Raw genomic sequence first — 18,061 nt, forward strand, 5'->3', positions numbered from 1 at the left:
CATGGACATTCTTATAAAGTGTATTCTTATAAAAAAAAAAGCGTGTAGTCTATTTTCGATGCAATTTTAGTCGTTGAGCCAAAGAAATTTTGCACTAAAATCCTGATAAACAACTAAAACAAAGGGTATATTTGCTCTAAATATTCGACTCTAGACTAAAATAATTTAATAAACGCCTCCTTCTTTAGTCGTCCCCCTCGAATAAACGCCCCTCCTTAAATCGAAAAAATTTAATAAACACCCCGGGCGTTTATTCAAAGTAATACGGTATTTTTGACACACCAATGTTTTTGTAGTTTCATTGCTAACTCGTTAAATCAATTTTATAAAGAGCTTCGCAATATGTATCATCCACCTGATTGATGATTGATGTTCTGTAAAGAACCAGGAATGTTTGATAATCAGAAACCTGTTACTTTCTGTACTTTTGCAGAAATTGCACCTATCTTCAGGTTAATTGAAAAATCTAAGGTTTGAAATCTTTAGCCTGCTGATTCCTTTTATGGCTCTTAGTGAAATTTTCAACTATTTTACAAAACTTTTCAACGTACTGTGTAATCGTGTATAAGAATCCTTTTTTTTTATGAATATTCCAAATTACCATAAACTTTGGAAAATAGTTGGACCAAAATATTTTAATGACCGATAATCTTAAACTATCTGGTTATGGTTGAATGGTTTCCATTAAACACGATATGTCTGTTCTTTAGATGGAGATTTTAGAAGATGAGGTTCCGATTCTATCGAACATCGTAGTGGATAAGGAAACACAAACGGTCGTTCGCTGGGAAAACCAAGAATCACCAATGAACAACAAGTTCTCCATTCAACAAGTAAGCTCTTGTTGAATTTATTGTAATTTTCACACCCCAGTATCACACCCCTAACCACTGGAAAATTTCGTCTCCGTTGGAAAAAACTGGGATATTGGTGTTCATTTCATCCCCATTCGAAATTCATTGTTAAAACATTACACTCCAAAACATTCCACTAAATAAAATTTCTATCCCCATCGTCAGGTGTTACTTCCTACTCCAGGGGACTTTTAAACCGCCTTTTAAATCCATTGTTATATTCTTTTTATCGTTCACTTTTTTCCATAGCAGGGATAGAAAATTCCATCTATCCCCATTGGGATTCCGATTTTTTTATCCCTTTTTATCGTTAACTCGATTTTTCAATTTAGCTTCAAACTTTCTTGAAGAATCATTTGATGGAATTCAACAAAGATAACCCCAAGTTGAAGATCTATTTCTTTGAGGTATTATTTTTTCTCAACTTATTGTTTGTTGACTTCTCCAATCTTTTCGGCGAAGCAATTATTCGTTAGCACTACATTTGTACACGACACGGACCTTATTGAAAAGTGCCCACCATATTATTCTCCCAGAATCTTAAAGATTTTTTGCTGTATTTTCCGAGGGGTAAACCACTCAAAAGATTCTCGTACACATCTTCAAAAAGTCAAATAGAAATAACGTACACTTTTTTTCGAGTAGTTTACCCCTCGGTATTTTCAACTTCATTTTGAAGGTAATTCTTGATTTTTAATGGTTTCTGTTTTTTTTGCAAGCTGACCAATAAAATTGCCAGATATTAATCAATTGGACCAAACCATTATGAAGCCTATAAGAATTCTTTCGTAAGGGTCTTTCCGATGAGTTCAGAGGATGTCCTTGTACAATCACGAATGACAGAGGCTCCTTGACACTTTGCATATCAATGGAATATAACTTCTACATTCTTAGGACCGTGTTCGCATCATGTACCGTCTTCTACAAATTTTACAATCCAACTTCTCTAACGGCCACGCCCTTCTCATCATTGAAGGATCGCCCGATATCCCGCCCATGTTATTCCGATTATTATCGGATATCCTCCAGATTGAATTATTCACCGTTAACCCATCGTCAGTAGCTAACGATCGGGTTTACGATATGGAAATGTTTAAATCCGATTTGGTTTCTTGTCTCATTAAAGCTGGGATTAAGGTAAGAATGTTTTTGTTTGTAGTGGAATGACTAAAAAGTCCTGGAATTACCCAAGTTCTGAATACACTCCAGTTTATAGAATTTTCTGACTGGGATTACCTACCTACCCAAGTCTAAGTTAATTAAAATTGTATTTTCTTTCAAACCTTTAATCTCACTGCTCAACGAAAACCAATTTCCTGGTCATAGCTTTATACTACTTCTCAGTTTCGAAATGTTTCTATTCATCTTTAGAAACAAAAAGTGATCTTCACATTGACCTCCCTTGAACTTTTCGATGACGGTATCATCACTCTGGTGGATGAACTTCTACAGAAAGGTACCATGGCACACGTGTTCAACGAAGAAGATAAAAACTCTGTCATCAATACCATTCGAACATCTGGTGATCAAGAACAAGCGAGACTAAGTAAAGCGGAAGCCTGGAACGAGTTTGTAAAGTAAGTTAATGATAAGCATTTTCTTTATACATCTCGGTAAATAATTAATCGGTAAAATGTGTCGAATTTCTTACCGATGAGGTAATAAGATGATTTGCTAGCTTCGGTATCCCTTTCTAAATTCACCTTCCAGGTTTGATACAAAGAATTAAGTGTGCCAAAGAAGCATTGTCCCCAACTCACCTTGAAACTATGTTTCTTTTTCTCGACTAAAATTGAAGTCATTGCCACCATTTCCCGCGTTGAACCTCTTTGGGTGTCCTCAATGATAATATAAATTCCGTCTTAAACCTTTAGATAGCCTGATCTTATCGCTTGTAAGCATCAAATTATTTTCTTTCCCTCTTTCTTGAAGAAACATTCACGAGAATCTACACGTGTTGTTATCTCTATCATTCACTGATGAAAAATTCCAAGAAATTAGCTTACGTCATCCAAACTTGATCACGGCAATGCAAGTGGTTTACTCGAAGATCTGGGACCAACAAAAATTAGTTCAAGTTGCACAGTATGTTTTATCGGGTATGCAAACGTTTAGTTGGTTTTGATTGGGTTTTCTAATTTTCAACCAAATCCTTTGTGAAAAACTCGTATCAATGGAACATTTCGTTCAAATAAGTTGTATAAATTTTGATTAATTTAACTTTCCATTTGCCTATGGCCTAGATTAGGGGTAGAAACCAATCAAGTAGTCAGACGGCTGAGAAGTAAGTGTGAGTCGGTAGATATAAGTTTGGCATGAAGTTATGGCTAATCCTCGAATAATAAGATTTGGGGAAAATTTGTCCCGATAAATACAATATTAGTATAAATAAGTGAGGATCGCCTACAACCATAACTGCAGGGAGGAAGGGAAGTAAAAAATATTTCATCCTGTCTGCTTTCAGTTAGAGCGTCGACTTGAACAGGGAGTTGCGATAGCCATTATGAACCTACGTCACGTGGTTATTAGCAAAGTAGACTCAGTTGGCAGAGGGTGGCCACCCAGCCATTCCAATACTGTGACACTTATCAAATAAAAGTTAAACCGCGATTTAACCTATGTTAAATCCAAATTCCAGATTTTTGCGATATTTTCTTATTGTTGTTAAGATATTTTGTCGCTGATATTATGGTTGTAGGTGTAAATGGAAACTACCATATTCTTTAATCTCTAACTTTGCTTTGCATAAGTAGTAAGTTTTGCGATTATTTTCTGGGTGTCTAATTTCTTAGAGGACAAATTTCCTGTCACTATTTTGCTGGTATGGGAGGATATAACTCTGGGTTTCATCGCTCGCCCATAACCACCTAAAACCTTTGTTCTTCTTTTTGTAGAGTTAACAGATTTGAAGGAGTCGAAGAAACAGGACATTGCTTACCTCCTTGCTGCTCTTCATATCGAATTGCAAAAGCAAGATGGTGGTGAAGTGGCCGGTCGTCATAACAATATCACTAATGCAAATTTTGAGCTTTTCATTGAAAGGTGAACTGATGATATTTTTCACTTTTTTACGTATGTTTAGGACAAAACATTGAGGGCACTTAAATTTCACATCTCGCTATGCTAAAAGCAATATTTCTTTTGATAATAAAAAAAGCCTTCCGCTATCGTCAAAAGTATTTCTTTGGCTCCGATGACTAATTTAGACATAGCCGAAAGTAAGCAAAAAATAATGGGAGGGACAAATTTTAGTTAATACTAATTTTTATTGCCTGTAGTAGTTATCGTATAAACAACTCCAGTCAAATTTACCAGTTGTCTAGTAATCCTAGTAAACTACACCTGACTGCGTGATTTCACGATGTTCATAAGCATTCATCACCATTTTGCGACTCTTGTTTCTAATCAGTGAAAATTACACGATTGTCCTTTTAGATTCGTTGACTTTTACACTGCTAAAACAAAAGAAATTGAAGAACAAAAAGAGACGATACGTAACACTTTACGGACCGTCGAGGAGTCATCTTCAACTGGTCTCTCATTGGTTAAAAAATTGGACCATGAGAAACGTGTCATCACTCAAAAGCAGCAGGTAATGAGAAATCAAATTTATAGCAAAACTCATTTTCAAAGCATCTGGTTGTGATTGGGCTTTTCCTTTTAATATCCATACAGGGGGTAAACGAACCTTTTTAAGCGAAAAAAAAATTCTTGAAAATGTGTAGAAACCCACTGGAAAATAACAAAACACCTTGGAAAAATTCTTTTCATACCTTAAAGTGAGGGTGGACGAACTAAAACTAGTCTTCTATCCCTCGGAAATTTCAGAATTACTTTTTACCTCCTGGTAAAACCTTTTCTCAGACACCCTGGAAATTCTTCTCGAATTAACCCCCTGTAAATGTTCATCCTGCCACCCCCTTTTATGAATAATAAATGGAATGGGCCAATGGAAAGATATTCTTAGAACTTAAAGCGGCTAGGTCGATACCAGTTGTTCATACCAGAGGCCAATACACTCTTCTCGAGATGCATAAATTTATTGTTGTCCTCGTTTCCAAATAGATTTCATTGCTATGAAATTATACATTTAAACCAATTTAAATTCCCAAAAGGCAAACATTAAACTCTTAAACAAAAGTACTTGAAATTCAAAATGTCTCATGAGGTGTAAACAACCGAATTATCATTGTGAATATGTAATTTTATAGCAACGAAATCAGTTTGAAAACGAGGACAACAATAAATTTATGCATCTCGAGAAGCGTGTATTAATGATTCAATTTTTTAAGAACAAGTAAGATTGAACTAGTTTTCATATATTTGTAATATTAATACAATACAATAATATTATTATTCAAATATTTATATTTCCAGGGGTGCACCACCTTGTTGACTCAGATTGGTCAGGTAATAACGTTATCTTGTCGACATGCTCACTCCTACTACATGTTTAATATGTGAATTGATCAGATCAGCTTTAGTAAAAATTTCGGTCTCCTTGGTGAACATAACACCATTAAACAAAACCCGAGCTATCGTACGGCGTTGTTTATTCGACGTTATTTGGACATTAGATGGGTCATCCATTAATTCTGTGCATTCTGTGGCAAGTGTAATGATCTGAGCATCAAAAAACATTCAAAAATCGCGTCGCCTTTTTGCCCAAAAACGAAAGCGACTTCATAATCTGATCGGAAATCATTTCAGCTTCGATATCATTCTCATTTTTCTTTTTTCATAGGATCGTGCGATCACAGAAGAACACACACGACTGGTGAAAAAGACCAAAAGTAAACGTGATAAATTGAAAAAGGTATAAATTCTTTGATGTTTCATTCTGTTTGACGAAATATCTGTTACAGGTGCTATGAAGAAGATAATCATTCTGTTAAATTCTGAATTATGATATTAATAGGTGACAGAGATTTCATAGGGTAAATGGCGAAGATTTGGCCTTAAGAGGCTACTTAAGGCTACTTCCACGAGGAAGTTCAACTTCAAATAATGAAGGATTTTGTAAATCTTTGGTATGACCCGGCTGGAACTGACGGTCCTGCGCACGAAAGCCGAATGCTATGTCACGTATTGCTATTAAGGGAAAATACGCATATATTGAAAGTTTAAATTTCAAAATTTTTTCGAACTTTCACCCTTTAACTCTTAACTTTTCCCTACCAGCTCATTCCGCAGTATGAAGAGGCTCATAAACGCGCCATCTTTAAAGCAGCCGCTATCGTCAGGGAAACCAAATCCATTTTACAAAGTTTAGACGACAGGGAATTATCGGACATTCGTTCGATGCAAAAACCGGACACTGAAATTGAAGACCTTTTGGCTGCTATCATTATTGTCGGTGAGTCTAATTTTTCGACGTTACGCAATTTTTTTTATAAGCAATCAGGTTGGTAAGCCTCGAGCCCTGAAACCAGCCATTTTCTTTTGACTGTCTTCTAAAGTACGATTTTCTTAGATAGCCTAACCACGACAAACGGTAGCCCTTAATCAAATAAGCATAAATGTGGTATAATGTAAGGGTGGCCAAAGCAAATTTTTCAGAAAATTGGGCTAGAATACTAAGCAACATTATAGCCCTGAGCCAAAAATTGGTGTTGCTTATAAAAAACATTGTGTAGGGCCTCAGTCGAAACGCTGTGTTGAATGAAATTCTAGGGAATATCTTTTTTCTTCTTTCAATTAAAAGCCTGAATTGTCAAATTTTTTATTGATGAAAAAAGTTTTTTGCATGTGGTTGTATTACACAAAGACATACTCAAATTAACCCCGTCCCCTAGGACCATGGAGTGCGTTCCTATGTTAAAGTTTGAATATTTGTGTTTTCCTGTAATTGCAGTCAAATCTCCATCGGCTGACTTGACATGGAATAGAGGCGCTAAAAGAATCATGGCTAATATTGAAAGGTACTTTTTCTGATTTTTCCAGACTTCATACTAGACGCTAGAAGTTGAAAGTTTTAAAAACTATAATCAGGAGCAAATAATTCAAGAAGTTATCTTCTTTATTTTCATCTTCAATTTTGATTTTTCTCGACTTTCTTCTATTTAATAGTATTTCGCTCTTAAATATCTTTTCAACAAGTAAAAACTACTAATTCGTATTCTATCAAAAGTTATTTTAGTCCCCGCTTCAGATTATATTTAGGAAGACACGTGACCTTTTCACTGCATACCAGAGTCAGGTCCCTATTTCACAAATACCTTATTAAACGAAATAAGTAGACATGTAATTAACACGAATTAAGAAATGTCCCCTTTAATCAAAACGAGCCGTAGTGTCCTTGAAAAGGCGAAAAAAATTCGTGTTAATTTTTTACGTGTTCATTTTTGTGTCAACTTATTTTCGTGTAAAATATAAGATAGTTACGAAACTTTTTGAAACGATGTCATTCATATCTTGGTGACTTGATTATACTCTTTACTTGTAGATTCAAAGAAGATCTTTCCGGCTTTGACGATGTCGAACTTCCAGATGCCACACTACAAGTGCTTCGTCCTTACGTTAACAAACCACATTTTGCGCCTGGTTACCTGTCTACAAGGACTGGCAACATAGCTATTGGTTCTCTGGTTCTCTACGTCAGAGGAGTTGTCAGGTAAGGCCACGTGTCATTAGCGAGTTAATGTCAGGTACTTTTTCTGTGGTAAAACTGTTAGCTTTAGATTGTTCTGATTCGTGAATGACTGAAGACGACGGAAAATTAGCTCCTTTTACTGGAGGATGTTGTAAACTAAGTCTCAAATACTCAAGTCTTCAAAAGAGATATAAAGCAACAAACAGACTAATAAATGCATGGACTTAATTTACTCTACTCCTTCTCGATCAACTTTTTGGACCTACCTCGGATGTTCGTCCGGATGTTCGTCACCATCTCTTCTCCGGCTTGGCACAATAGTTTTTTCAGATTTTTTGCACAATGGTGCAAAATGGTGATTCCCAAAAAGTTACGGAGCCCAATTTTCGAAAAAAAAATGTTCCTGCTGAAAATACCGGAAATATGCTGGAAACCGGTTTTTTGGCATTTTCTGGAGATTTCATCATTAGTTTTTTCTGATTTTTGCACAGAGATGTGTATTAGCAATGCCCAAAACAAGCCCGAGAAAAAAATTTTCCGGCTGGAAATCGCTTAAGCTCGATTTTCTTATTTTTTTTCTTTACTATAGATACAACTATATCATGCAGTCACATGTGAAACCACTTCATCAGAAAGTTTCGGACACTGCTGAAAAGTTGGATATGGTGTCCGAAAAATTATCTGGCATGGAAAAAAAATTGAAGGTATGCGAATAAACTTTTTTAAATTCCCCTTCTGATAAAAAGCTTTTAAAAAGTTGATGTTTTGATCGTGTTTCAAATAACGATTGTGATACTTTATTACATTAGTAAATACGACTTTCATTTTTGTTGAGGGGCTTTCAAATATTTCTATTATCAAGACATTTTTCCTAGTCTAATAGACAGAAAATCAAACAGATGGCCCTGAATTAAGCCAAAAATATTTTTTTTAAATCACGTAAAGGAAAAGCCTTTTAGATGGTCTAACGGGTCTAACTACAATAAGCAACCAGGTTGCTAAGGCTTCAAGCCCTCAAATTAGCCAATTTTTTTCACTTGTAAAATAAAAACCTTTTAGATAATCTAACCATGGCAAAGGATAGCCCTTAACCAAATAAGCATAAATGTGGTAGAATATTAGGGGTGGTCAAAGCAAATTTTTTCAAAGAATGAGCTAGAATGCAAAGTAGTGCCAAGCCCTGGCCCGAAAATTACAGTTGCTAATTAAAAAAAAATTTTGTATGGCAAATGATAGCTCTGGAACCAATAAGCATAAAATATGGCATGACAACTAGTATTTGGGGTGGGCATTAACGAGCAACCTCAGAGCAAAAGCTAATAAACCAGTAGACGATGTTATCGTCCGTTACAGTGATAGTAAAGGCGGGAAAAATGGCGGTATGGCGTTATGGCGGTATACGGAAAAAAATCGGCGGGAGAGTTTCGAAGAAACGGACGATAACTCTTTGGCATAAAAAAAAATTTGCGGTTTTGCTTGGACTAACCAGTGAGACTGGTTAGTCGCTCCGTGGTGAAAACTGCCTAAGTTTAAAGGCCGAGCTTGGTTCAAACGATCAAAAACACGCTGGTAGAAGAAGACACAAGACAAAATGATCCAGCTCATTATGGATTTTTTCTTCTTGGTTCATTTGTTTTATTGAGACTTCAAGATAACTTAGTTGAAGGGAGTACTCTTTCCTCAAGTATGCTTCTTTAGAAGCTGTTTTTAAAATGATTTTTCAACTGAAGTCAACAGCAAAAAGACACAGAAACTATAAGGTAAAAGTCACTTTGTGTATTTATTATGAATCTTATGAATCACTGGCAGTGTGAATGCCCTCATATCTCCACTCTTAAAAGTTTTTCCATCTGGTGTTAGCAGTTCTTTGACAACTTGAAAATTTTCAAACAAAGTTTATTGTGGACTTTTAAAACTGCTTTTACCGTATGACAACTTTCAACTTTCCTCAAAATTTGGGATTTCTCATTTTGATTTGAATTGTCAAGAAGTTCATTATCTAGTTAAAAGTTCAAGTTTTAGGTACTATGTAAAAATTATCAGATTATTATTCTAAATTTTTTTAGGTAAGCTAAAAATCAGAAATTGGACTGTTGGATGCATGGGAAAATAATGAGAATGTTTGTCAGTAATTTGCAGAGAGCACGATACCGAAATGAAATATTTGGCACAGCGTCCTGATATATCTTTGAGATTGAGACATAATATTTCAATCGACGTTCTGGGTATAAGTTGAGATTATGACTTGGAATATTTCACTTGACGTCCTGGTACAATTTGAGATTATAACTTGGAATATTTCACTTCACGTCCTGGTTTAAATTGGGATTATAACTTGGAATATTTCACTTGACGTCCTGGTTTAATTTGGGATTATAACTTGGAATATTTCACTTGACGTCCTGGTACAATTTGAGATTATAACTTACAATATTTCACTTGACGTCCTGGTTTGATTTGGGATTGTAACTTGGAATATTTCACTTGACGTCCTGGTACAATTTGAGATTATATACAATATTTCACTTGACGTCCTGGTTTGATTTGAAATTATAACTTATTTCACTTGACGTCCTGGTACAATTTGAGATTATGACTTGGCATATTTCACCAACGCCCTGGTATAAATTGAGACTGTTACTGAAATATGTTATCATGATATGCAATTTTTCACTTGACGTCCTGATATAATTTGAGATTATGATTTGGAATTTGGAATTTACATCAGCCTTCTGGAATTAGTCGAGACTGTAATACAGTATTGTCGGAAGGCAGTTTAGAATCATTTGTTTATCATGATTGAATTACCTATTTATCAGTTTTTGTAAATAAGAAATTTAATGTCATTTAAATCTGCCTCAAGGTTTTTACTGATTGGTACTTTTCCATTTTTAAAGCTAATTTCTGGGGATTTCTTAACTTTTCTCCTATTTCATCCTCGTTTTTAATGTCTCTTTTTGGGTAGAAAGAAATTCAAGCTCAAATCAAAGCAAGATCTACATACTGCAAAGCTTACAAGCTGGAACTTTTTTACTTTTTCCCTGCAAAAGTTATCATAAGATTTTTCATCCACTACTGTAAATTTTTTATCAAACAGGAAAGTCACAAATTCGAGATTGCAAGTATTTAAACTGTCAATGATTTGTATACATATCCTTTGTCTTTGAGCAAATGGTGGTGGGGAGAATTACGAATATACTATAGCTTTTTATTTACATGGACTTTAATATATAAAAGGGGTAAATATAAGGATAAAATCCTCAGGCAAAAAAACAACAAACAAACAAACTTACATGATTTGATGTTTTTTAAGAAATTTATAACGTGAAAGTTTAGATAGATATCCTTGTTGCAAAGAAATTACAAACTTATTAAAAGAATGATTGTTTATAAAAATTGTTTTCTAAGAAAAGAAAGTGTAGTTCCAAGAAAATATAAAAGGAATAAAAGGAAGAGGGTCTCCAAAGAGAACTAAAATATTTCTTGGAATCCCTCTTTTATCTCAGTTTCTCTCCCGCCTCTTTTTTTTTGTTTTGATTTTTTCGAATACCGAACACAGTTGGCCTCGCATACGGAAACTCGAATTCGTACGATTTGGGCAGTTTCTGTATTTTGTACCAAAATCGTATAGTCTAAGACTGGCAACTCTACCGACTGTTAACTCTTTTCGGCAAAAAAAACCCGTTTGCGAATTTTCTTCGGCTTTGGGCTTTTTTCTTAGATAGTGATTCGTCTTAGACTATAACATAGTCTAATAAACCAGTTGCTTATAAAAAAGACAGTGTATACGATATTTAGGATTTCGTGTTTGTTTTATTTTGGTAGGATTTGAAAGTACGCTTGTGTGCACTTGGCGAGAATTTTGAGGACGCATGCGTTGAAAGGTCGCAACAGAAAGAATCCGTCGACCATTTGAATCAATTGCTGGATAAAGAAACGGAATTTGATAAGGTAAGCATATGAATGAATGAATGAATGAATGAATGAATGAATGAATGAATGAATTTGAATTTGAATTTGAATTTGAATCTTTTTTCTACAAATAATACCAATAAAAGATTAACAAAGAGGTTAAGATTATCAATATCAAATTCGAAAGTCGGTGAAAAGAGACGAAATAATTTCTAGCCAATAGACGAAGTTTTAGCCGATCACGTTTTTCTCTTTTAGGTTATTAGAATGTTTTTTCTAACAATTTTCAAAAAGACAGTATTTAATATCAGCAGATCAATGCATTCAATGATTTCCTGAATCTCTCCACCAACACGTTAAAACACGTGTCCAGGGGTGAAAAATCGAAATGTCCAGAGGTAGATCATTGAAAAAATAATATATCTTCCACGCCCCATGGATCTTTTATGTAAGAGTCCAAAGCTTGATTAAAATATCTAACCAGGCCCTTAATCCAAATTACTAAGACAAAACTTATGTCAAAAACCTATAAATGTTTTCCTACAAAGTTTGGTGAAAAGCTTTAATCAAAACTCAATCCAATTTCCTAAGACAAATTTTATACAAAAATCTACACAATTTAAAAAAAACACTACAGATGAACATTAAGGCTGGTAACAACAGTATAACCAATTCCAATATTAACATCACTTTCCCAAAAATGTAAAACTCTGTGCGATCCAAAATATCAATATTAGTTGAAAGTGCCCAAAACTGATTTATTAAAACCAAAAGCACTAATAGTGAAGTGGATAGCAACTGAATGAAATTAAGTGTCTTTTCGACGAACGGTTTAATCACGTAATCATGAACAATGAACAGAATTAAGAGGAATCCAGCAGGATATAGTTTCATTATTGGTGATCTGATGAAAGTGGTAATAACGATAAGGATTAATCGACGTATGATTAAGACCGGTTCCCATATTGTCCTCTCTCGTCCGCCATCTCTGGTCTCGTGTTCACAAAATGGTTCATTAAGGAGATTCAGAATGTTTGTTTTCTCTTTGATCATTTGATGTGACCAAAACACATCTGATGAACGACTTTCTTGGTAGCTTTTCCTAATGTTTATTATCAATACTAAAGGTGGTAATGTCAGAATCACCAAAAACTCGTTCGGTGTTATATCATTTGATCGTAACCAACGACAACCAATATACAATACAATAGGGAATGGTAAAACCCACAGAATGATAATTACAATAATTATGATCTGCCAATTTTGTAAACATTCAAATTCTGCTTGGTTATAAATGTAAAATATACCATCAATTTTGATACAATCGACGGATGTGATACAAAACGTTGCAATTCCTGAATAACTAAGTGTCAACAATTGAACATAACTCACTTTTAATCTGTTAGTAAAAGTTGATGAATCATGGTTCTCATTCCCTCGATATGATTGAATAAATGAATAAACATTACAAAAAAATAGTGATATCGGTATCAGAATCATACTGGAGAGGATAATACTCAATCGAAACAGTTCAATACTAGCAACGTTTTGCGTTTGGACTGGACAAAGATCAAGGAAATCAGTCGATTGGACATCAATCTTGATATTAAAAAACGATGTTAGAATATCAATGGGATACGACATGTGATATTTCATTTTGGATGAAGCGTTTATACGAACGATTGATGCTGCTTGGTAAAAGAAGAAAGTGATTTTGATAAGACCTGTCAACATTGATGCTGATTCTCTGGATCTATTCGGTGATTGACCATCATTCATCAATAAGTACGAAGATGTTGTTTCATCTGGTTCCTCAGATTCCAATGGTCTGTCAACTCGTTGTTGGATCTGGCTTCTCAAATAAATGATCACTTCTTTATAATACAGTAAAATGAAGAATGTCAGAAAAATAACAATGACATAGGCGAACCAAAACCATATCGCATGGCAGGTTTGCGGGTTGACGCATTTATTATGGGTAAACAAACTAATCAGATAACCGTCTTTACAGCTCCCACAAAGTCTTCCTTGTCGATTGTTCATACACGTATCGTAAGATAAACAATCCTTCAATCTTGGACAACAGTAAAAAGGTGGGCACAACTCAAATGTCACATATCCTTGGGAATTTGAATGTCCCCAATAGTTTCCTCTACTTTTGATACCATCAATACAGGATGCTTCATAAGGACATGGAAAACATGTCGAGTTATGGACATTTGCAACTCCTTCAGCGTCGTACTCGATATAAGATTTATTTTTCGCGTTATAAGACATACTATCACATTTGATGCATTGAATTTTGTTATAAATAGATAATGCATAATCAGATCTGTCCTTGATACAATAGTTCTCACTATAGCAGGAAATATTCGAGTTTAGAATTTCAATTGGAAAATAAGTTTTGCCACCAATAAATGTTACGCTATTACGATTATCAACTGCTGAAACTCCCGATTTCACCTTCAACGCAGTTATTCTTATGATTATCACTCCTTGAAAACCATCTGCATCAATATGAAACGCACTTTCCAACGACGGCGGTGCCGAGTTATTTAAGAATGTACAATTGATTAATTCGATGCTTCCTTGAGCCCCAGTCAGCATCAATGCTGCAGCGGCGTTCAAACTAAACACAAGATCGTCGGAAAGAAAATTGTCCTTAAAAGTTGTATTTACAATGTAAACCTGTTCTGTTCCACTTATGAATAAAGCGCCTCCTTTGGATTTCTTAAAAATCGACCTTTTAATTATGACATTTACTTCGTTACCGTATATACCAAGCTGATATTTTCCAAGCGGTTTAAAATCTGATGATTCAAAAGTACTTTTAATTTGAGGTTCTTTTTCAAAATGCTGGCTTACCATCATAGCTGAATCTTCATTTGTACCGGTAAATATTGAATCTAAAACTTTCAATTTCAATAATGTAGCATCCTCAGACGTTCCAAGTGAAATGCGGGAGTTCATCGAAACAATATTCTGCAAAATCACTTTGCAAAACGAACATTGATCAATATTAATATGGACGAGTGAATTCGAAAAATATGGCTCAATCATGGTCAATAAAGGATGTCCTTTTGATTTTATTTCACTATCTACAATACCGAGTTGATTGTTAAGATGGATGCCATTGAAGTGGTTTTGGATATATTGAAGCTTGCTACTTGCACTCAAACGTACCATAATGTTAGAATTTAAAAAATGATTATATTTGATGGTTAAATTAAAAGTGTCCCCATTCAACAGAAATATGTCTGTTGTTGGTATGCCAAATGATTGAATCCTTGTAATGTTACAGCTTAAAATCGACAAACAATTTTTAAAAGCGATAATACCATCGTGGGGCCTTTGCCATTCTGTTTTCTCATTTCTTTGGACGTGTTGATTTAAACTGAACGACTCAGCTACGAAAGAAGACTTTATTAATGTAATGTTAACATTGCTAGGTTTATCCAATACAGCAAACCATGCCATGTCTTTCCATTCGAGTAAACAGTTATACATCATCATCATTGTGCTTGCTGAATCATATATCGTGTGTATTAACACCAACATTGATGTAATATTGAGTTTGAAATGCAGGTTTTTGATGACCAGCTTTGATGCTTCGGTCTGGAAAAGATGGATGGTGTCGAAATGATTATACATTGATATTGTTGCTTTTTCTGTATCATTTCCCCAACGGTTGTAACTTCCAATAGTTAAGGAATGAGGGATGCCGATAGTTTTGTTATGCCAATAAACAAAGGTGGACTCTAATAGAATACAGTCCCCATCTTGAGACTTATTGATAGCAATATCCAAATCGAAACACGGTTCTGTGATGGAGCCACAAGACTTTTTGTTATACGTACTGTTTTTATTGTGCGAAACATGAATCACATGTGCATTTGATAAGGTCCCTATGAAACGAAATATAAAATAAAAGTATATATCTCATATAGAGGGTTACCTGGTTGACTAAGCTCTAGTTTATACGGCCCACGTTTCGCCCTGCCTATTCTAATTGTGAATTAAGGTGAGCATAAAGTGGGCTGTCTAAAGTCAATGCATTGCCCTCCTTTGGCGTCAATGCAATGTCTTCTTTCAATCTCTTCTAAGCAAAGAACTTAACTGCCCACTGTGTGCCAGCTTTGTGCCTACTCTTACAATAGACGATATCGGCTTTACATAAAAACTCAGATATGACCCCCGAGAATTGCCCACAATGCTTTAGAATAGAATAGGCAGGGCGAAAAATGAGCCGTCTAAACTATATTTAAACTACGTCCCTTATGGATGCAAACGTTCGATTTACGTATGGGATCATCTGCTTGATTCCTTAGTGGCGGATTTTCCTTAAATCGCAAAACTTTATCAAAGCATGAAAAGCTTCTATAATAAGAAACTTCGGTTAACATACGATTGGGACGTGTCATGGAAGGTTGTAAGATAGTAGTAAAATAGTCAAACAATTTCTACTGCCATAAAACCAAAAATTTCAATGTTACAGCGAAAAAGTATTTAAAATACACTGCAAATTTGTACCTAAAAAAAGTTATTGTAAATCTCTGTCTGGTTAGGAAAATCTTTACCTAGACAAGTTGTCCCAAGAAAATAAATTATCATTATAAAGAACATTTTCTACAAAACTTTGACCATATAATCTCTTCTTTAAATGAACACTTTTATCAGAAACGTAAACTTTCTCTCTCTCGCTAATGTCTTCCAACTGTTTGTCACTTCGAATATTTTTTGTTTGTTATCTGTATTTAAACTTGTTCTGACAAGCAACATGCATAACTTTCATAGCAGACATACATTTGGAAATTTGTGTTATTGTATATTTTTGTTTACATAAAGGTCGTTTTAAAAATTTTACAAAAGTCATATGATCCATTTGAAAAGTCATCTTACTGAAGGAGCAAATTGGCATTTAAATTGCGCGCAAATTGTTTGCAAAAAGTACATCTATATCCTCTGATTCTTTAGACTAGAGTCTACTTATGACTGAACTTTGCGTTTTGACAATTCTTGATGATACTGAGTCCAGTAAAGTAGACTAGGAGCGTTTGACAAGGTGAAAGAATTTTGAAAGAAAAAAAATACTTATAGCTGAAAAATGTAATTAAGGATGAGAAACAAACATCAATAACAGATTTGTAATCCTTTATTCTCAAATAAAAACATTACATCGTACTGATTTTACCTTCCAAAAACAACTAAAATCTGGCGGATTGTCTTACAGTCCGCCTAAGCGAAAACATATTACCATATACTACGGGGCCACTTAATCGCGCCATCCAGTCTATAAGAAAAGATTTAGTTGGGGCCCGGGCTACTGCTTCTTTGACATTTACAAAGCGTTCTTCATTGGTGGAAATATCATCCGCGAGTAAAATACAGCATAACTTATTTGAAGTTTTAAGAATGTCAGCAAATACATTTGGTACATACATTTACATTTGGTTTGAATTTCGTGCCAAAAAAGCCGTTGATAAGGTTGGCCAATCAGGTTCGCGCACAAATCAAAACAACAATAATATCACGTGATTTCAACAATTGTTTAACAGCCAATAAAATTCTGCGACCAGATTTGGCATCTATACAAAAATACCCGGCTACTCTGTTATTTATATTATTATTCGTTTTAACTAAATGCTATACTTCAAAATCACACGAACAGAGTAGACGGGTCTCCCAGCTATGTCTTGTCTTATCTTCTGTTTTACCTTATTATGTTCTTTAGATTGAGTCCTGAGAATGAATAGTTTTTAATTAAAAAGGTTTTGGTTTCATCTCAGACACATGTTTGATTCCAGACCAGTGCTACCTACTGTTATAATGTGTTCGATTTTGTGCTGTTTTTCTTTCCTTCTTTCTAACTAATATTGCTCCACATTCGTGTCAATTCATTCTGAAAAAGCTCGTAAATTAAAATTAACGAGTAAGCAAACGGTATCACTCTTATTTAAAAATTCCTTTCTCCACATACCACAGCTCTTATCAAGTCTTACCGAAGATTGGAAAGACACATTGGAATCTCTCGACCAATACACAACTAATATATGCAGTGAAGTTCTATTAGCTTCGGCTTTTTCAGTGTATATGGGGCCTTACGATGAAGGCTTTCGTAGCAAAATGCTGACTGAGCACTGGTACCAATGTTTGGTTAACCAAGGCATGCCTGTTGATTTGGGACTGCGAGACAACATCATCATTGGATCAAAGAAAGACAGGGCTAAAGGAGACACGACCGCGGAGAGCAGAACAGGCACGCCACCTCAGTTATCATACCACGATATGTTTTATGAAGTTGCGCAGAGTCTAGTCTCCGAAGACACTTTAAGGAAGTGGTTGACTCAAGGCTTTAATTGGGATGTTATTCAGAATTTGGTCTTGTTAAACACTCCTTTGAAACGTGCTGTTTATTGCATGGACCCTGAACACAGATTAGACGGATGCTTGCAAGAAATACGGCTAGAGAATCAAGAAATCATTGAACTGGATTATGCTCAAAGGTAAAGAGGATTTTTCTTACCCTTTTATATTTTTTAGATGCTTAGAGGTACACGTTATTCTAACATTCTAACAACGTCCGCTTTAAACAAAAGTAAAGTACAACTTTCGACCTTTCCAATGCCGTGCGATCACAAATTTCGAGAAATATATTGTTTATTTTTCTTTGTCAGCATAAGAGGCCCGCCTCCTATCTATAGTC

The 18,061-nt window shown here is 34.9% G+C and overlaps 1 protein-coding gene across 1 annotated transcript in view; it reads left to right on the forward strand.

Moving 5' to 3' along the window:
• Positions 1 to 18,061, forward strand: part of LOC136818139 (uncharacterized) — a 63,477-nt gene that overhangs the window by 22,408 nt on the left and 23,008 nt on the right. Inside the window, exons 19-33 of the mRNA XM_067074498.1 lie at positions 711 to 833; positions 1,187 to 1,261; positions 1,749 to 1,991; positions 2,226 to 2,431; positions 2,787 to 2,953; positions 3,749 to 3,896; positions 4,290 to 4,446; positions 5,232 to 5,264; positions 5,599 to 5,670; positions 6,036 to 6,210; positions 6,709 to 6,775; positions 7,300 to 7,467; positions 8,036 to 8,150; positions 11,272 to 11,397; positions 17,341 to 17,861. Of these exons, the coding sequence (XP_066930599.1) occupies positions 711 to 833; positions 1,187 to 1,261; positions 1,749 to 1,991; positions 2,226 to 2,431; positions 2,787 to 2,953; positions 3,749 to 3,896; positions 4,290 to 4,446; positions 5,232 to 5,264; positions 5,599 to 5,670; positions 6,036 to 6,210; positions 6,709 to 6,775; positions 7,300 to 7,467; positions 8,036 to 8,150; positions 11,272 to 11,397; positions 17,341 to 17,861 (2,396 nt within the window). The remainder of the gene's footprint in view (positions 1 to 710; positions 834 to 1,186; positions 1,262 to 1,748; positions 1,992 to 2,225; positions 2,432 to 2,786; positions 2,954 to 3,748; positions 3,897 to 4,289; positions 4,447 to 5,231; positions 5,265 to 5,598; positions 5,671 to 6,035; positions 6,211 to 6,708; positions 6,776 to 7,299; positions 7,468 to 8,035; positions 8,151 to 11,271; positions 11,398 to 17,340; positions 17,862 to 18,061) is intronic.

The sequence above is a fragment of the Clytia hemisphaerica genome, unplaced genomic scaffold, assembly GCF_902728285.1.
Source record: "Clytia hemisphaerica strain Z4C2 unplaced genomic scaffold, Clytia hemisphaerica genome assembly, whole genome shotgun sequence".
Taxonomy (NCBI): domain Eukaryota; kingdom Metazoa; phylum Cnidaria; class Hydrozoa; order Leptothecata; family Clytiidae; genus Clytia; species Clytia hemisphaerica.